We start from the raw sequence: 22190 nt of genomic DNA, 5'->3' as shown, positions 1-22190 counted from the left end.
CTACCCTTGATGTTGTTGTTGTCTACTTGCTTAAATTTAGATCTCCCTCCTGTCAACGTTTTTAGTTATCTACTCTGGAGATAAGCACAACTCAAGCAATTTTGCTAATTATTAACAGGTCTGAAGGAATGAGTTTAGCAAAAGAAAATGATTAAATATATGGCAAATGAAGTTTGGAATATCTATGTTCTTCACTAGTTCAAGCTATCCCACCCTACAACACCATGAAAAATTAAGAATTTACTGTAACTATCCGAAAATTGTGTACTAAAAATTACAGGTAATATATATAAATGTGCCAAAAAATACTGAAACAATGGTAGACTTTTTCAGAATAAACAAACAGGGGAAAAAGCTATCTGGCTGGCTATTATGGTTGACCACTCCATGAGAAATACATCATTTTCTTTTTCAGCAAAAGCACTGCTTCACAAAGTCGGCATAATTTGTCTGTTCTCTTATTTTAGAGCACATGTATGTCCCCTGAGCTTGGCTTGCTAAGGAACTAGTGAAAGCTGCTTTCGAGCTCTACTGTCATCCATTCTCCTAGAAAACACTCAGCTGACAAGCAGATGAGCTAAGAAACAAGCTAATCCTTGATTACATGATCTATAGGAGTACTACATGCTTAAGAACTTGCATCAATAATGGCAAGCACAACCTAGAATGATCTCCCAATGACACTTTTGAAAGCAGTAAATTCAATTTCCAACTTGTTGGCAGCAACGGCTTTTCACGATTCTAACATCATTCATATTACAAGAAGATCATGAAACTTTAATATGATCAAACCTATAGTCACTTAACAAGATGAAAGCTGTTTCCAGAGATTCGATGAACTAAGGTCTAGAAGACTAATATGTCAGTGTATTTATTCTATTCTAGATTGAAGTCAGTGTGACACCTCTTCACTCATGTTTTCCTCTGAGGGTTCCATGATGTGCATCATTAAGGTGGAAAACTTTTGGCAAAGTTAAGATGTTTCAAATATAATTTATAGGAAAAGGCAAATGAGTGGCTAGTCATGCTTTTAACATTTTTATGCCTAAAATCACTAGGATGCCTTGAACTTTTCTAAGAAAAAATGCTATATAAATGCATAATAATAATAATAATTGCATGGCCCTGAACAAGTCACCTAACCTCTTCTGAGTTTTAGTCCCATTGCTCATGAACAAATTTCACAGACATGCTGCAAAAATAATTTAAAAGTCTTGAAAGAACACAGAATACTACATAAAAATGCTCAGTGATAACTTAAAGTTTAAAAGGTCAATATCCTATTACCTGTACTGAGTACAATCAAGTCTTCTGAGGAATTCACAAGAATTAAAAATGTAAGATTTTGAAAGTTATTTAATAAAATACTATAAACTAAGGAGGCTAATCTTTATAAATACATCAATGAAAACAAAAACCTACGTATATACTAGTGGGGAGTTAACTGATTTCAAGCAACACATGAACAAGTTTATTACCAAACAAACTGGCCTACATTAGAGTTACTATTAAAAACAAACTACCTGATCTTCCCTCAATAAACTTACGTCCACAAAACACCTGATTCCTAAACACACAGGCAGAAAATAGCAGACACAGAATTCTCTGGTGGTCAGGAGTCCTCTGTTTTATGTCAAGTATCTATTATCCTTTAGTATCAATTAATAGCTTAAGGTTTTAAAAAGGGTAACTACAAACTCATTAATTTGACTTATATATTCTTAATGAAAGTTATGGAGCTACATTTTACTTATTTAAAAAAATTTTTATATTCTGTCTTAACAAGACGGAGCTATAGTTTAGTCTTTATCTCACAGTAATTAACATCTTGTCTTGCACTGCAAAGTCAACTTTTACCAACTCATAGTCATTTACTATTCAAAATAATTTTAACATATACTCAATAAGTAACATATAACCCAGTCTTCATTCACATGTGCCTAATACTCTATTCCATAAACTGAACTTTTAAAGATGTGAGATGTTAGTTTATTAGACGGTTCAAATTCCATGTTATTTTCTTGTCATCAAGAAACTAGAAAGATGGGAACTTTTTAAAAAAAAAAAATTCATCCATTATTAAAAAGAAATGCACAGAGGCAGGGCATGGTGGCTCACGCCTGTAATCCCAGAACTTTGGGAGGCCAAGGCAGGCAGATCACCTGCAGTCAGGAGTTTGAGACCAGCCTGACCAACATGGAGAAACTCTGTCTCTCTACTAAAAACACAAAATTAGCCAGGTGTAATGGCGGGAGCCTGTAATCCCAGCCATTTGCGAGGCTGAGGCAGGAGAATCCCTTGAACCCGGGAGGCAGAGGGATTGTGGTGAGCCAAGATCATGCCACTGCACTCCTGCCTGGGCAACAAGAGTGAAACCCTGTCTCAAAAAAAAGGATAAATGCACATAACTGTTTAACATTTCCTAAGAACTGACCATTATATCAGAAAAATAAATCTAATAGTATCCTTCGAGATCTTAATTTTGAGTACTTCTTACAAGCATGTCCTTTCATTACTTTAAGAAATTCTGCTGGGCACCATTCAAGACATTTATATAATACCAAACTTCTGTATCCCTTACGGTAAGGTACTTATATACACAAAGGTCAAAATATAGTATCTGTGCATCACTGCCCACATGCAAAAGCTGGTCATGAGGCTGATAAATGCTACAATGTAAAGTCTAAAATGCCCAATATTTGCTATGCCTATTTGCAAAAGGGCTGCATTCTGCATGGAAGCTATAATTCAGATACTCACATTTTGATATGCAGTGGTTCTTAACTATGTCTGCACAATGAAATCACCTAGGAAGTTTTTTAAAAACTTTAACGGTCCCAACCTTAGAGCTTTTGATTTACTCGGTCTGGGGTGCAGCCCAGATAGTGGGATACTTAAAAGCTCCCAGGTGAATCTAATATAATATGCAACCAAGGACACCACCCACAGCTACACAAGCACCTCCATTAAAATGATCTGAGGTACTTGTGTGTTAAAGCACCCAGACCAGGAAAAGAAACTAGAGAAGCAGGGAGTCCTGGCATCCAAAAAACAAGCTATCTGGCCACAAATTTCACTCATTTCTGAAATCACTAGAAGTAGATGTCTGTAATAAAAATTCTATTAAACTAACAGGAAAACAGGCATTCCAATTTAGACTGAGGTATACCCTATTAAAATTAGTCAAACAAGAAGAAAAGGACTAGATAACAAACATTGGAAAAAAAATCTAAGCAATATCACAGAACCACAAAACCAAAACAAAAGGCATTAAACTCAAAAAGAACAATTAATCCCTATGCCAAAACAGTTAATATAGAAAAGTCTCATAAGTACTATTCTCAAAGGATTTAAGAGGCCATCTTACCAATAAAACAAGAATATGCAGGCATGTTAAAAAAAAATAACTAGTACCATTGAAATATGACTAAAAAGCAAAACAGATGAAACAAGTGAGCGATACAGAACAGCGTTAAGGACAGGAAAATATGTGGTTGAAGAGCTGGCAGACGCGGAGAAAAGTAGCTAGCTTCCAGAGTTCCCAGATTCATGTGGTAGGAGTTCTGGAGGCACAGAACACAGAAGGAAAGGAAAGGAAATGCTAACATACACAGAAAATAAATTTTTCAAGCGTTTAAGACAGGCATTAGGCCTTTAGACAAAAAAGGTCCACCAAGTACCAAGAAAGATGAATGAAGTGTAAAAACAAACCAGAACACACACACTTGTGCACAGGTACCTGCAGAATGCCAGGACGGAGAGAAAAGCAAGAAGCTTCAAAGCAAGAGTGAAAAAACAGAAATCTAATAAACAACAAAAATCAGGAGAATTAGATGTCAGAAGACAACAAAGCAATGTCTTCGATTAAAAACTACACAGCCACATTAGTTTTCAACTAGGGAAAAAATACAGACATTTTTGGACTTCCTACAATTTACAAGTTTACCATTCAGAAGCTTTCTTTAAAAAAAAAATTGAGCATATACTCTAAAAAATAAAGCCAAGAGAAAGGACATGGATAAAAAACAAACAAAACACAAAATATGTTAAACTCATAATAAACTCTAAATAATAATATATAGTGTACAAATGACACCAGAAAATTGAACTAAAAATTCCAGACGATTGTAGTATGAGAGATGGTTTGTGGAGAGCTCAGAGGGTAAAAGTAAAAACAAGCTCTGTTTACTCTTGTGAGAAAAGGATATAAAATTCTAATTAAATGTTCACACACATAAACAAATTTAAATGTGTTAAAAAAAAAAAAAAAGAGTAGAGACATTTTGGAGGTTAAGATTTTACAACCCCCCTCCACCTAAAATCTTAAGTAATGAACCCAAAATAACAATTAAGAAACATTTCCACAGCAAACAGAAGTAGCAAGCTTCACAGCATAACCTTTGAAAAGTGATGACCATGAAGTTTGTAGACACTCCAAGAATGTGAGCAAACACCGTTCTGAAATTTTTCACCAGTTAGCCCCCAATTGAGAAGATATAAGTCAGGCAGCCCAGGGGAGGAAAGGCTTAAAAAGCCCCTCGAAAAGAGGAAACTCTCCGTACGCTCACAGTGACTCCTGAAAAGCAGGACCTGTAATTTTGTTTCTTCCCTGGCTGGGAAGAAACCTGGAGAAAGAGGGCAGAATAATCAAAATCATTATCTTCAACAGTAAACAGGGAATTGCCAGAACTGGTGAGAAAAGAGAACATAAATAAGAAACACATAAAGAACTAAAGCCATGGAGAAGAGATTACCAATGTAGTCTTTCTCTCACTGTGGATTAACTAAGAACAATCCAAATTAATAAACTCCCATTTTTGCTTCTGGTTGTAGGCAGAGAACAGAAGCAAATACTGGAAAACGACTGATAATTTGGCCTATGGCTCACCAGATCCACCCCTAAATATGTACCTGTAGGCAAAGAAAACGAATTGACAACATATATATCGAGCCCTAAAATCCAAACTATGAAGAATAATATTCTCAAAGACGGGAAAGTCGAAGATTCAGGAATCCAATAATCTAGTAAATTCACATAAAGCTATCCTTATCCAATATGAATAAGACAGAATAAGCATGCCAACAAAGAATACCAGGAGACAAGAAAAACTGAAAGAGAAGCTCACAACATGCAAAAGATAGCTGAAGACTCCACCTCTGAAAGAAAACATTCCTCTCCCAAGGAAGAAAATTTTATAAAATGTATCAGAGGCTTTAAAAAAATAGATTTAAAGATACTTACTTTTTTTAAAGTAAAGGAAACGATTTTTTAAAAGACAAAAGGATAACAAGGAAACTGAATAGCTAAACAAAACAACAATCATTGTAGAACTTATATGTATTAGAAAGCAAAAAACAGAGCAAATAGAGCTGACAACCAAATGACATAAAGACTGTATAATCACAAGTAATCAAAAAAAAAATAGAGTAAGAATGAAGCAGTTAGAAGAAAACAGACATAGATGTTGTGTATTATCTCTACAGACAGAAAACTACAAACACAACTGAGACAAATGGAAGAACATCTAAATAATTATAGGGGCCTACTACATCTATGAAAGAGAAGACGTCAGTTCTTTACCAATTGCTCCATAGGGTAAATGCAATTTCGGTCAAAATCCCAAAAGTATTTTTGTGGAAACTAATAAGCCAATTCTAAAATTTATATGTAAATTCAAAGACCCAAGAATAGCAAAGACAATGTTAAAGAACTAGGAACCTGGAGAACGTATGCAGCAGATATCATTATGAAGCCAATAGTTCAAATAGTGTGGCACTGGCACAGAGACAGACAAGCAGGCCAATGGTTCAGAATAGGTATCCAGAAAGACACTCAAACACACATGGTTACCTGAGAGCCCACTGTCATGCTGTAAGGACAGGACCGTCTTTTCAACAAATGGTTTAGATCAACTAGATAACCAAAAGAGGGAAAACAAATATTGACTCAAACCATGCACAAAATCAATTTCTGTTAAACTGTAGACCTAAATGTGATGGATAAAATTTCTGCAAAATAACATAATATCTTCAGGATCTTAAAGTAGACAAAATATTCCCAAAAAGAATATAAAAAGCATTAACCACAAACAAAAAGACAGATAAACTGAGCTTCATTAAAATGAAGAGTTTCTATTTATCAAAAGACACCATATTAAGAGTGCAAAGATTAAACACCAACTGGAAGATGCTATGTGCAACACATACACTGTATACATATAAAGTATTCAACTCTGGCAAATCAAAAGAAAGTTGACAGTCCCAATTTTTTTTTTTAATGGGCAAAAGATTTAAAATGTACTTCATCAAAAAAAAAAAAAAACGATTATCAAGGCTGGCAGGCATACAAAAAGGTTGCAAATCAGTATTTTTCAAGGAGATTAAATTAAAACCATAAACAAACCAGTGCACATCCACCAAAATAGGTGAAAATAAATATAATGCAGTAGCTAGTGTCAGTAACCACTGGATCTCCCCTATGCTACTGATAGAAATGTAAACTGTGATAGCAGCTTTAGAAAACTGACCGGCAGTATCTACAAAACCTGAACATAAATAAGCCCTATGCTGCAGCAACCCCACTATGTACAGAAGCAACCTGAAATAAATGTTTGTTCCCCCAAAAATTAAAATAATGTTAACAGCATTATCGCAACTACCAAAAATTGGAACAATATGAACGTCTGTCAATAAATTATGGGATAGTCATATGGAATACTATACAGCAATGAAAAACAACAAATTTTTGTTACATGCAACAGCATGGAAATTCAGAGATACAACTAAATGAAAGAAACAAAAGAGTACATAATATATACCATTACTATAAATTTCACCAAAACTGGCAAAACTAATTCTGGCAATGATCCATATCTTGATCTGAATGATGTTTAAATGAGTATTTTATAAAAGTGTCCTTATTCTTGCACTTTTCTATATATATGTAACAATTTCACTTAATAATTTAGGGGGGGAAAGGCCACTTGACAAAATTCAGCCAAATAAGAAGTTCAAAATAAAAAAATCAATAACAGACCTAAAGAAAAAAACTGCTAGGAAATGCTGACTCTACTTAACTACAGTACTATGCTCAAACCATTAGAAAACAGAGATGTATCAACTTCAACAATCTGAATTTATATAATTAAAATACAGTTTACCTTTATTACAGTATCAGGCTAAAATAGCCAGATAGATTTTTCCCAAAATCTAGAGCAAACATTCAGGGCAACCCGACTGAAACAACAGGCTACATGGTATAAAGACTGTATAAGGTATAATCCCCTGAGGAAGAAAGGAAGAAAGCCGTCCACCAGAGCAGCTGCAGGCTACTGATTTGCAATGGAAGGGCTTTGCTCTTATTCAACTCTTTGTACCCTATTCCAGGCTGAGTGCCAGTAAGGGTTTATTTAACAACGGTTAATGATTTTTTCGGGGAAAGTCTAGAAAGGCCAATTAGCATAATGCAGCCAGAAAAACAAAATTTAAAAATTAGGAGGTAAAATAGAGGAGAAGGAAAGAAAGGTATGTGCAAATAATTCATTTGGAGTAACAATATAGACTGTCTGAAAAAAAAATAAAATACAAATTGCAAGGCCATGATCTAGACCTACTCAAGGACTTTCCAGGGATGAGATTCCAAACAACAACTTTTTTGTTAATTTAGGCAGGCAACTTAAAACCCTAAAAGAAAATAGTTAATGGAGGTGTTAATGTCCTTTTAACTTGCTGAGCTCTTTCCAGTAAATTAAGCTGTTCTTAACCCAGATGGAACAGGAAGGAATTCTTTAAGGATGGGACTACATGTCATTGATCTTCGTAGCCCCAGAGACCTAGCCTACATCAGGTAGGTAAATTAGACCTTTTACATAATTGTTCAATGTTAATTTATGAGTATACACTGAATCCAGTAACTGTTGCACTGTACTGCCAGATTCTAAAAACTGGAAGTGTTTAGTTCTAATCAACAAGAAAAATATTTGGCTTTGTACTTTTTAAGAGCAGATTTATACTTGATCTCTTTCTTCTTCTTCAGCCTTACACCATCCCAAAATTCTATGCTTTAAATAAAACTCCTTGATTATTAAGCAGAAAACATTTAAGATTTCCAAGTGGGAAAATTCATGTTTCACTCGTTTCTAAATATACTGCACCATAATCAAGCACGGCTGCAAAAAAATAGACAAGAAACCTTGCTTCATTCCATTGTTGATCAATTCCTGTAGGTTTTTACCAAAAAGAAAATCTCTTAGGAACCTTTTACATAATTGTTGAATGTTAAACTGATTAAACCTACTTCTTTCCAAAACAGATCTGACTCTGATATAAACAAAGAAAATATAATTTACACTTTGAAAAATTATGACAAAGAAAAAGAGAGGGAAAAAACGTACTAATTATAAAAATTTAACAAAGTTTCTAGAACTAAGCATCATACTTAGTTTTGAGCCTCCTGACATCCAGAACAAAAAGAGACATCTGGGTTATAGATCTTGCTGAAAAAGAGACAGCAAGCTAGTTTCTCAAAGGAGAAAGCTTTTCCTTGTAGCGACCCCTCTAAGTTAACTTCCCATCCAGCAGAGCTCTGCTTTTATCTGGTTTCAGTGAGAGCATTTACGATTTATTTGAAGAAAATGTTCTGCAGTTTAAAAGAAAGGCTTAAAAAGAAACTGGTCTGGTCCAATTCTTTCACTTTACAAACAAACAAAAACGCCAACAAAATTAATGACTCACTTCAGTGACATGGCTGTCAAGCAGCTTTATGATGTTACCTACCCTTACCTTAACTTTTAGTTACTTTCTTTTTAATACAAAGAATAACCCTATGTCAGCAGTGAGTTTACAAAAAGCAGTAAACTAATGAAGTAAACCTCCTAATAGTACAACTTGTTCAACTTCGTATTCATTTTTTCCCCTAAAAGAAGCTTTATACGTGTAGGGGATGATCCAACAGAAAATTTCCAGCCTTCTGAACTATCCAAGGACACAAGAGAATTATAAGGCCACAGATGTTAGCTCTGCAGCAGACTGACCTACTCAGCTGTAAAGTCAGCCAACCTGCAGAAACTAAATTTTCTCCAGCATGTAGGTCCAAACAACAGGGATTTGCAAAGGAAGGCGGGGGCGGGGGCAGAGAGGTGGAGGGCTGAGAGCTGGGAGGTGGCTGCCCTAGACAAGTTCTCATATAGAAGAAGACATCTTTACTTCTCAATCAACAAAATTTTAGAGAAAAACACTATACAAGCTAGCTATAAATAATGCAGAGAAATCTATCCTGAGCCAAGCCATGCTGTTTGTTTATGCATGTACACAAAGAGTAAGTTTACTCTAATACCTTACTAAAAAATTCCACTCAGGCTTCCATTTTACCCTGTTCATTTCAAACATGGTACAGCTTTCAGCACACTTGTTCACCACAAAACTGGAGCAGATGGAATTAAGACAAAACTTGTCCAAGAAAAGGAGGTATATGTGGATGCATGTATATAATTTCAGATTTTTTGATGAAAGTAATTACAGAGACCTGTTATTTGCCAAAGAAAGTCAAATTCTTGGTCCAATATTGAAATTCCTATCACCTTTGTTAATTGAAAAGATAAACAATTTTAAATATGCTGCTTCTGATTTTAAAAAGAAAAATTTGTTTTCATCCTTTTTCTCAGTTTGGAATATGAGATTTCCAAAGAAATCTATTAGAATTTACAAAGTTAATGACAATAAAAATGGTTAATAATGTAAAACAAAATTTTTTCTTCTAAAAAGTTGCTTTTCTTCCTCATATAATAGCTAACACATTTTATTAATAATTTAGATCATAAAGGAAATCAGTAAGTTTATAAATAATTATCAAAAACAAGCACTAGCAAATCAGTTATTGCATACCTGTAAAATCTAAAGTGATGCCAGTTCTTTACATGCTTTATAATACTTCTACCATGAAGTTCATTATTTAACATTTCTCTCCAAACAATTAATCCCCTTAACTGCTGGTATACAGCTTTACATAATATTTCTGCACAGAGCAAAATAATGTTCAAATGGTAAAACACACCACACCAACAAACAAGGAAATTTTCAAATGCCCGTTTTCAACTAGTAAACACTTTGACCATATCCACGAATAAGGAACAACCTGAAACAAGATGAACCCTAAGGGGTGACGTGGGAGAAAAGAGAATATAAATTAAGAATTCAGTGTCTCATCAAAATTTCTCAGTCAGATATACATATTCCAAGTTAAAATCATTTCAGGAGTTTAAAACTTGCTACCAAACATAAAAAATATGTATTTTTCTATAAACCTCTACACATTGTTCTGTATTATAAAAAGTGTTTGCCTTAATTGCCATGCAATGTTATTTTTCTTCACTGAAAAATTGCTATACTTTCTTAAAGTTAGTATTCATTGCAATTATAAACACAAGACCAAAGAATAATTTAATAACAAAATTCACCTTTGTTACTGTTTTTGCTTTCAAACCTCCATTCTCCACAACACTGAGGTCCAATTTGCCATCATCCTTACTTCCTATAGCTTTTAGTCCTTGCAAAAGAATATCGCGCAAATTTTGATAAAGAGGTTTTTCAGTGTAGTCTAGTAATTTCACTGTTTCCATGTATTTTGCAATTTCACCTAGAAGGACAACACAATCATTTTATAACTTTCGATAACAAATCTATTTCTCTCTTACCTCTAAAAAAAAATTCATGGTTATAGTAAAGTTGGAAACACACATCTTGTTAAGATACCTACTTTTTTCAATCACTTCATTGAAAAGTATGCCTTTGAACTCAGAAACTAATTAAAAATGTATTTTGAGAAACAATGTAAAACACTTCTGTTAATTGTGAGAAACAAGATATAACTTAAAATTTAAATATTCATAAAAATAACTATATAGTATTAATGCTATAAAAAATATAAAGGGATCTAGAATAAAGATTATAAAAGTAAAATGTTCTTAAATACAATGAATATCACAGCCAATATGTTTTTGCCATCAAAGCCATTAGCTCTGTAGCAAATAGCTATATTCTTTATGTAAAGGTGAAATAAAACACACCAAAAAGAGGTCAAAGAAAGAAGAAAGAAATAAGGTCTGGCTTTCCCATAGAAGAGAAAAATCACCTTTGGAATGATAAAGGTTTACTGTACACTTAAACAAAACGACACCATAAAAAGAAATTCTACTAGTCAAGATCAATACTTCTCAACATTAAAAATCCATTTTTGAGCTAGTAACTCACACACAGACCTTTTCCCCGACCTCCAGACTTGTATATTCACCATTTCATATGTTGGTCCTTGAATATATACATATCACCTTAAATTCCAACAAACCCACATCTAAACTCTTGACCTATCCCTAAAACTTGAGGTTTTCTCTGTCTGAGTTACTGAGAATTTCATCCTTCTAGCTCCTCAAGCCAAAATCTGAGTTAGTCACCCTTGAATCATTTCTTTTCACACCCCAGTCTTTCAAGAGATCAGTTCTACACACACACACCCCTTCATTAACTCAAATATTTATTAAGCACCTCCTATGTCACAGATTATTCCTAAATACTTGGAATATACCAAGAAAAAAACAGACAAAAATCCCCAACTTCCAGTTTCTTCATCTGATAAAGGGGATCTATAAAAACCCAAAACAAGTATCACCATGTATGATAAAACATTGAAAATGCTCCCCCTTTGGAGAGCAAAATGTCCACTTTTGCCAGGTCACCTCAGTATAGCAGAATAGTCATGTGTACTTTTCACTAGTACAATAAGAAAAGAAATATAAGGCATAAAAAGTGGGAAAAAAGATGTAAACTAGTCTTTATTCACAAACAACATCATACTACATGTAGAAAATCCTACAGAATCTACAAAAACCTGCTAGTCTAGTAGATACATTTAGCAGGGTCATAAGATGCAAAGTAAATATATAAAAATCTATCTTATTTCTATATACTAGTAAAAAGCAATTGGAAAATAAACTTTTCAAAAAATACTTAAAATAGCATCAAATACTTTGCAACAAATACAATGAAAGGTGGGCAAGGTTTTCCTAGAGGAGACTATAAAACACAGTTGAGAGAAATTAAGTCAGACCAAATTTAATAAAAGACATACCATATAAGTGGACTGGAAAACTCAACAGTATAAAGATGTTAGTGCTCCCCAAATTGGTCTACAGATCAATTTAATCCCCAGGTTCCAGTAAATGTGGGGGTGGGTGAGTGTGTGTGTACTTGACAAGGTGATTTTAAAATTTAAATAGAAATGCAAAGGGCAAATAACAGCTAAGTAGCAAAGTCTAGTTAAAAAAAAGCGTGCTAAAGAATTTGAACTACCAGATATCAAGCCTAAAACAAAGCTACAGTAATTAAGACAGTGTGGTCCAAGAATAGGCAAAAAGAACAACTGAAAAAAGGGAGTCCAGAAACAGATGCACAGATGCACAGATCCACATTTGATTTATGACAAACATGATAAGAAAGGATAAGAATGGTCTTTTCAAGGGTCGACTAGATATAAATAAGAGGATAAGAAAGATACACGACCCCTCCTCAAATAATACCCAAAAATCAATTGCAGGTAGACTATACATCTGTATGTGTAACTGGCAAGCTGCAACTGCCAAAAATTGGAGACAACCTAAGAGCAGAATAAATAATGGTATATAACTACAATAGACTACCATACAGAAATAATAATGGAGAAACTACTGTTAAACATACAATAATAGGGCGAAGCACAATGGCTCATGCCTACAATCCCAACACTTTGGGAGGCTAAGGTAGTAGGACTGCTTGAGCCCAGGAATTCAAGACTAGCCTGGACAACACAGTGAGACCATATGTCTACAAAAAAAAATATTTTTAATTAGCCAGGCGTGATGGCATGTGCCTATAGTCCCAACTACTTCAGAGACTGAAGTGGCAAGATCTCTTCAGCTCAGGCGGTCAAGGCTGAAGTGAGCCATGATTGTGCCACTGCACTCTAGCCTGGATAACAGAGTGAAACTCTGTCTCAAAAAAACAAAACAAAAAAAACCACACAATAATGGGGATGAATTTCACAAACATATAACTGAGTGAAAGAAAAGGACACTAACAGAAGTAAACATTAATTTCATGAGGACAGGGATTTTATCTATTCCATTCACTGTATTATTCCATTTCTATACATTTTAAACACAAATATTTGGTATTGGAAGTTAAGGTAAGTGACTCATTGGGACAAGAGGGAGAGGCTACTGATTGGTATGAGGCCCAAGGGATAATTCTGAGAAACCCATATTGCATTTATTGGCATGAGAAGTAAGTTGCAATTTTAAATAGCATAAGGTCAGGGTAGACCTCCCTGAAAAGGAGACAACTGAGCAAAGGCTTAAAAAGACGTCTGACTACATCCAAGCTGACCACTTCTCACTCTTTGGCTGCTACTTCTCTTGCATGGGTTACTGCAGTGGCCTGATAACCTGCTTGCTGCCTAGGCCCACCCTTGCTCTCTCAGCAGTCCATCCCCACACCAGAAGCAAGAGACATTTCCCCTCAGGCTAAACCGTTCATGTCACTTTTCTGCTCCAAACCTCACACTCCTGCTTGAAGTAAAAGCCAAAGCCCTCATGGTTACCTGTAAAGACAGTCCTCGCACCCCCGGGCACTAGTGTCCCTTCTGCCTAGAACTCTCTTCCGCAGACTTCTACACAGCTCACTCCTTCCCTCACCTCCTTCCTACAACTGCTCAAATGTGACCTCCTAAGTGAGGTTGTCCCCGGACACCGTACTTAAAATTACAGTCCTCCTCCCTACTTTACTACCCACCCCATCCCCATCCCCTAATTCTATTCCCTGTTTTCTATTTCCAAAGTACTAACCAGGGGAACATAAACATTTTGCTCATGTGTTTACTATCTAACTCCTCCAACTAGAATGTTAGCTTCAAGATGGCAGGAATATTTGTTTTGTTCACTGATGTAACTCCAGTCCCTGGCACACAACAAAGCCTCAATACATACTAGCTTAGTGGATGAATGAAATTTGCTTCCTTTGCTAAAAGCACTGAATAATTAATAATTGAAAAAAGATCAAGTATTCATTTAACAAACCACCTAACATCTTACATTAAGGGCTATTCCATGGTATCATGCCTTTTTATCCGCAGAAAACAAAACCCCTATTAAGAAGTCTTTCCCTACCTGGTTTGTTTTTCTCAGGAAAACATCTGTCCATCAAACTTGCAATATTTTCTCTATATCTGTTAAAAATTAAAGAATGAGTCACTGTTTGCAGCTTGATGACACAGAATGTCATTAATGTTAAATGAAAATACATCGCATATTAAGCAATAGTGTGCTACACCCTAAATATGCTTACAGACATTTTTCTAAAGTACAGTAAACAAAAGACCATGGACTCTTACTGTTTAACAAGTACTTTCTTATTTCCGGATCAATATCAGTTGAAACTACATTTCCTGTCAAGAAACTGTGACTAAAAATATTTGGCTTATCATAATTTTGCTCGAAAAAACGTAAGTTTTCCTTTACCTAATTTTGGAATCTCTAACATATCTAGGATCTTTCAAATTATCCTCCCAAGGAAGATGGCCAGTAAGCCATTGGATCATGCAATAACCAAGTATTTCCAAATCACCACGTCTTGATGGGGCTACAAATGCAAAAGAAGAAGATTAGGTAGACTGAAATAATTTTTAATGTATAATTTCAAGTATATATAAAATAATAAGGTAAAACAGTCAACTCAACGGTCTGTTTTTCATCATAAAATTTTGACTGCATTTAACTAAGTACTGAACATTGGATAGTATAAATAGCTTACCTCCCAATTTACTTCCAACTAACAATTTACTTTAAAACCCAAATTGGTCAATTTTACGGTTTCAGGTGGAGACTATCAGTGTAGAAATAAAACAGTGGTATATTCAGTACTGCCTCTGGAAAACTTGAAGATATTCTTACAATTTCTATATGCTATTAAGAGGCCCAGAGAACCGGGTGTTTGAGTTTTTCCACAGCTTTGAGCACAGAAGAAAGAAATGACTGCTGAAGAAATAAACTAACTTAACAGGTAACAAATAAAAGTTAGCTGTTATAATAAAGCTGGAGATACATAATAAACTTACAGACTTGAGAAAAAACACAAAAACAAACTAACATTCCAATTAAACTAAATAAAACCAAAAGAAATCCTCATTGCAGTTGAATGAACCACCTCACCACTACCTACCACCTTCTTGGTTATATTTGAAGGCTGAGAGGAAAAGGCAGGAGAGAAAAACACAGAGGGCCCTGAAAAACATTTGTAGGAGTCTCACCTCTGCCTTCTTTCCTCATGCCACTGTAGCCTCTTCAATTCTTATTTGTCTACCTATTTATTTATTTACGCAAAATTAAGAACTACATAGGAATCTGGGAGAAAACATTAGCAGCTTATTTCTCACTCAAGCACTACTGACATACCCACGCCATTGTGTGCATCAATGCTCGTGAATTCAATAGTGCCATCATGACATCTTTTGGGGTCTTCTTTGTATTCTTTATGAACTCCTTCTGGGCAGTACCGATAAGCAAGGCCATAATCTACCAAGTACACCTATAAATTTCCAAGCATCAAGACAAACTAAAGTCAAAATCACTGCACATATACTCCTTTAAAGTATAGAAACAAAACACTGTCATCTGAAGGTGGATTCACCTACAAGGTCATTCCGTAACACCCCAAACAATTGAGATCCAAAATGCACACAACAGCAAATATTTAATTCTGAAAGGCTTTTTATTTTTAATAAAAAAGTTAAATGACCACATAACTACAGTCTAGTCACTTGACATTATATATTTTTTAGATAAGTATGTGTTATACTTGTAATTAATCTTGTGTCTTCAATTTGAACAAAAATCATACATTTTATACTTTCTCTTACAGATTCTAAGGAAAATTGAGCACAGAGTAAACCGTCAATACTTGTTGCACACAGAAAAGCACACCCAATAGAAGACTGCTAATGATGGGGACACATGACATGTTACGTTCTACTCCTGTTTCTTCACTTGAAAAATTATCAAATCTCAATTTACTTTATAAAAATATTTCATACATCATAATGATGATCTAAAGAACTTTTAGATCAGGCGATTATCTATATTTAAATACTATATTCTAAAGCCAAGACTTCATGATTAAAACTAAATTTTAATATTATATACATAATTATCCATGGGCACATACATGTGGGTCTGATTAGCATACAAAGTAATAAACTTGGCTGTCTTCTATTCCACAGCCACACATTACAACTCTAATTCTGAGTTAACGTCATAAATGCACGCATCTGGGCACAAGAGGAAACTGAAGTGAAAATAGGTGGCTAGATGTAGCACATACATCTAACACTGGAAAAACAATCCCATCTAGAGTATATATCTGAAGGATAACAGAGCTGCAAAAATAGTTCCATATAAACAAAAAGCAGCATGTTTTAGTCACCTGCAAAGTGATTTAAGCTGTATTTTATTATACTGTACAAGTCTAGCCTATTTAAATTAATGGAACCCTTATTGTTCAGGTTCTTAGCTGCATTTTGTTTGTTCTTAGCCTAGAAACATCTAAAAACGGCTAGAAAGAACAAAGATGAATTTGATGACCGACTTTTTAAGATTTCTCCACTAGCACACTATATTAATAGAATAGTAATCTTCTTTTGAACTTAGATTCCTTTATATCCATCATAACTGACACTGGAGAAAGGGAAGCAAGTATGAGATGACAAAAAAAGAAAAGAGAGCCAAAGGAAAAAGGAAAAACTAAGCAAAGGCAGTTAAAGGTAAATTTGAGAGAAAGAATGAAGTACAGCTACTGACAAATAATTACAATACAAACACATTACTTCCTTGGGCCTCAATTTCCACCCAAACACATTTAAAATGTTCAAATCTTCCTTTTTGTATAAGATCAAGTAAGAAGTGAGAACACGCATTAAGTATGAACATCAACTAAACCTTAATTTCACTGAAATCACAGAAACAGCTATACAGGAAAATTGTATAGATCCCTCTATTCCAACTAAACTGACCTAAATAAAGGTATATTATTATAAGCTTTTCTCCTTTCCTTAGAAAGTAAAAATTACAAAGGGAATGTAAAAGCTAAAAAAAATGCACATTTGAATTCCAAACACTAAGGGTATACAAATTTAGACAGCTAAGATATTTCTGTAAACCAATTGATTTGAATAATCAACATGTTAAAGACCAAATTTTCCAAGTAATAGAACACTTACATTTGATGGATTTCTTGAACAAAGGAATAAAAAAAAGTGACAAAGCAGACAGGCAAACATAATTCATTGGTGTACTATATAATTTTAAGCTTCCACCCCCAAATAGCTATTTGAAATTCATTTTGTACCACAAGCACTTCTTCTGAATATTATTTAGGGCAAAATAGCCAACTTGATAAAGTGCCAACAAATCACATCAAAAATGTAGAATGTTAACTAGATCAAAGTGTCAAGAAGAAATATTATTACCACATCTACTTCAAAAAGTAAAACTTCTACATAGGTTCAAAAGTTCAAAGCAACCATATTTATTTTCAAACAACATGTTTTAAATAGTAGAAATTAAAGTTATAAAACTACCTGGTCAGGATTCCTGTAGCTCAGAAGAAGATTTGAGGCCTTGATATCTCCATGCACATACTCATGCTCGTGAATATATTCCAGAATATCTAGCTATAAAGTATCACACAGAATAAGTTAATGCAGTACCTAACACCAACCAGCAGAGGACCAAGCTTCAACATAAACTAGCCTTTACTGTATTAAAAACAATTTTTTAAAAAATAAGAAAAACGTAGCTCACATACAATTCTTAAGCTTAGCTGCAAGACAGTTTTCCGAGAAAACCTTTTGGCATTCGCTTCATATATTTTCTGAAGGTCACTCCCAAAGCGATCCATTATCATAAACCTGTAACTGAAGACAAATATGAAAAGCCAATGAACAAAATACAAATCGAGAAAACCAACTTTGCAATGAGTACTCTCAAAGAAATTTTTTTCAAGACAATGTTTAGTAAGGAAGTGTTTTTTAAAAAAGAAATACAAACATTTGCAACAATTTCTCCCAACTAGAAATCTCAAGAGTTCAGAGTGCTTTCAGGTCCTGCTTTTTACCTGGAGGGCCTCTTCCTGGTCTCAGCTAATTACAGGAGAGTATTATTCAATTTAAGATAATGTTCACACAGAGAACCCAAAAGTTTTATTCACAGTAAAAATAAAATAAGCTGAATAAACATGACAGCCATGATTTTTCTCATAGTTAAAATTAATTAATGTTTCTGGATATCAGCTTCCTTCCTGTGACTGTTTCTCTCTATTTTTAAGGTAACAACATTCTGCTAAAAACCAAGATTCTCGTGAGATGCTTTAACAAGAGCTAGATTCAGTAAAATTGTTTAAATGGTGTAAAAGGACTGCACATTAAACATTCAATAGCCTAGATCTGGGGAAAAATGAAAATCCTGGGAAAATGTGAAGATAACTGGTTTGCCATAAAGCAGTTATGTCACCTCGGCCAAGTCACATTACTTCCCTGGGCCTCAATTTCCACAGAAGTAAAATGAGAAAACAGGGACTCGCCCTTTCTAAGGGCACTTCCAGCACCCAAAACTCAGATTCAATGATCATATATTGTATTTTAGTATCTACAGAAAAGCATCACCTATTTGCAGTAACACTGCTCAGCTTCTGCTCTGAAGATCACTTTTATCTTCAACAGTTTTCCAGATTCTAACTTGTCTGCTTAAATCATTCAGTAAATCAATAAAAACCAAAACCACACTCAGAATGTATCAGGACATCTTCCAATGAGGAAGGCTATACATCATCAACACCATAACACCTAGCATTTACTGAACACCTGTTATGAGCACAGCGCTACTGTAAGTACTTAAAAGGTCATTAGGCCATTTAAACCTCACATCTATAAGAAGGCAGATCACTCCTATCAGCCCCATTTTACAGCAGAAGAAAACTGTAAGTAATTTGTCCTCTAGTATGTGACAAATCATGCTTTTAACCACTGCACTACATATACTTAAATAAAGGTCAGGAGGATACAAAACCCCCATTTATATGTTGTAGGCTTCTATGATAGCAATGTGACAAGTTCAACAGGGAGGGAAGAGTTAAACTAACATTAAAAGACAAGATTCTGAACAAAAAAAAACTTAGAACTCTATTCATTTTTGAACTGGAAGGAAATTAGAAAATCATCTTTTCTAAACATCCTTTAATAAATAAAATAACTGAGGTCTTTGGAGGTGAAGTGACTTGTCCAAAGTTATAAAGTTAGTCAGCGGCAAAATACATTCATTCATGTAAGATTTTCTAGTACGCTGGCTTGTAAGATAATAAAGGTGAAAATGGCAACTTTGAGTTCCTGGTTTCCTTTGTATAACAGATTTTGAAAGGTTGAGAGATGAGACCAGGGCACATATACATGTTGGCTTTTACTAAATAGGTGATGTGTATAATAATTATAATATAGGTTGAGCATCCCAAATCTGAAAATCTGAAGTCAGAAATGCTCTAAAATTATAAAATTTTTTAGTGCCAACACGATGCTCAAAGGAAATGCTCACTGGAGCGTTTCGGATTTCCCATTTTCAGATTTGGAATACTCAACCAGTAGGTATTAATGCAAATACTACAAAATCCTGACGAAATCCCAAATCTAATATATTTCTGGTGCCAACATTTCAGGTAAGAGATACTTAACTTGTAATACACAGGTAACAAAAACACAACCTCTGTAACAGTCTGAAAGAGGGCTAAAACACAATTGCTTAATTCCACATGGGTCTATTAATAAATTCTACTATGTAGGTCTTTGTTTTTATTCACAAATCACCCCACCACCATTCTAATTAAGCCCTTAATCTCTTCACCATACCTAAATTATAAACATCAACTGAAAAACACGATTCCACAAATTTCATAGAACCATTACCACATTCTTCTGGAAAGATACCTCTGCCGTTGAGTAATAAAATGAAAGTTATTTCTAAGTAACTATTTTAAAGTAAAACCTTTGATGTATACTTTTCTGGAGACTTGGATAAAACACCCAAGTTTAAAATATATATATATATATACACATATATATATATATCAGTATAATTTAATAATGATAGCAGCTAACATTGTTCCAAGCCATACATACATATTAATTCCAGTGAGTTACAAGAAAAACGAAGGCTGTCTGGCAAGGGAGGGGGCTGGAAGAATAATCTGCTTTCTATTTATTTACTTCTGTAAAACCTATAATGATTCTTTTTAAGAGCTTCAACCTAAAGAGTAAATCAATGCCTGACATATGATTAATGCTATCTTTTTAAAGGAGACATTTCTAGCAACCTCATTTTATAGAAGAAATGGAGTGGGTAAAGTCACTAGTAAATGGTGACTCAAGACTCAGACTGTGTTCTGGTTGGTCACCACACTCTAAGGCACTTCTGATCCACACCAGGGAAGTTCTTTCCAGCAGTGCCCTCGTCAGTCAGCTTACAGACTCAGTCTTTGACCCACTTAGTCCCTGGTCACCTCACGGGAGTCACACAAAGACCTGTTTAACTCGTTCTGAACTTCATCATAAAACAGGTGTTAAGAATGGATATGGTAAAATGTGATATGACAGTGTGGGCAACTTTAAGAGAGACCATCATTCCCAAGCAAAATACTACCACTGACAAAAGTAACAGACCAACAAATGAAACCAATCATAATAATCACAGCGATGATCACTGCAACAAACATTTCCTGGCACTTACTGTGTACCCCTTACAATTTAGATGTTTTCATTTCATCTTCACAGTAATTCATAAAGTACTATTATCTCATCTCACAGATAGGGAAACGAGAGAGACAGAAAGTAACTAGCCCATGACCACACCCAATGAAGTACATACAATAAATCCAGCACTAGATTTGTTTGGTGTTTAGGTTTTGCTGCAATATACTGTACTTTTTTTTTAAGGTATTTATATTGAAATTATGGAAAGAGGAAAAGGCTGTTATTCCAAGTCTAAAAATGCTCTAGCCCCAGGCACACTTTTCTTCCAATCATCTCTATATAATGTGGTTTTGCATAATGTACTGTTTTTAGGAATCTAACTTATTATATACTGGAGCACAAAGTCAAATAGATTTTTTTTCTAGCAAGTCACCTATAAGGGTTTTTCTTGTCTTATTCCTCTTTAGACAGTCTTTAATTCACCATGTAAACCATTTTCCAAATGTCACTTTCACCACTGTGTCACCTCATCCCTTGCTCAAGTGCAAGCAATAGCTTCTGACTACCTACTATACATTGGTTACAAACTTCCTTCCTCTGTGGGTCTTCATTATCTGCCACCAACTCTCCAAGTTTATTTCCTTCTCTCTTACACACAGGCCCTCTTCCTCTGTTAGAGGAAGATGGTCATTAGGTCATACGGTAGAACAGAAGCCTATCCTGCCTGTGCTCATGTTAATCTCCCATTTAAGATGCTATTCCGCCTCTTCAATGATTTTCTAAACCAGTAGGTTTTAACATTTAAGCAATTAAAGACCCCTTTGAGAGCAAAAGCTAACATCTATGTTTTACATATACTCTTGTAGCTTTATACTTAATCATGATTAAGTGGGTAGCTGTTACTCTATTTCACATTTGAGGAAATTAAAGCAAAACATTGCCCAAAGTCACACACATTTTTAAGGGGCAGAACAAGGTTTTAAAACTAGGCAGTCTAGAATCCTTGCTCTTAACTAACTTAACTAATCCTCGCTCTATAGTATTATAAAAACTATACTATATTTTGCTATCCTAGCAAAACCACATAAAAGGAAATGTTAAAAGTGACTTCAGGGCTCCCCACAACACTGGGTGCCTAACCAACTACTTCCCCTCCTCTCAATCTTTTCTACAGGAGCACCAATTTGGTTCTGGCATTCCATCCTTTTCCACGTGGATCACTGTGATCACTTTGTCCTTAAGTATTAATAAAGTTCTGACCAAGAAAACTGAGAGGAAGTCTGCCACAGGGCTCCTGGGAAAGCTTTCTTTGCCAGGAAAGTGAAACACGCAACACACGATAGACACCATTTTCTGCCCTTGGGTACTATGCCTGCAT

General features: G+C 34.8%; 1 protein-coding gene across 10 annotated transcripts in view; it reads right to left on the bottom strand.

Moving 5' to 3' along the window:
* The window catches only part of VRK1 (VRK serine/threonine kinase 1), an 87425-nt gene that overhangs the window by 11385 nt on the left and 53850 nt on the right, over positions 1 to 22190 (bottom strand). For all 10 annotated transcript variants that reach the window (XM_009006526.6, XM_009006527.6, XM_002754270.6 and 7 more), the window contains 6 exons: positions 17884 to 17992; positions 17657 to 17749; positions 15477 to 15609; positions 14544 to 14664; positions 14193 to 14251; positions 10455 to 10633 (listed from right to left, as the gene is read on the bottom strand). In XM_009006526.6, coding sequence (XP_009004774.1) covers positions 10455 to 10633; positions 14193 to 14251; positions 14544 to 14664; positions 15477 to 15609; positions 17657 to 17749; positions 17884 to 17992 — 694 coding nt within the window. The remainder of the gene's footprint in view (positions 1 to 10454; positions 10634 to 14192; positions 14252 to 14543; positions 14665 to 15476; positions 15610 to 17656; positions 17750 to 17883; positions 17993 to 22190) is intronic.

Source organism: Callithrix jacchus, chromosome 8, assembly GCF_049354715.1.
Source record: "Callithrix jacchus isolate 240 chromosome 8, calJac240_pri, whole genome shotgun sequence".
NCBI classification, from domain to species: Eukaryota; Metazoa; Chordata; class Mammalia; order Primates; family Cebidae; genus Callithrix; species Callithrix jacchus.
Note: the sequence above shows the minus strand (reverse complement) of the source record. Positions and strands in the feature narration are given on the sequence as shown.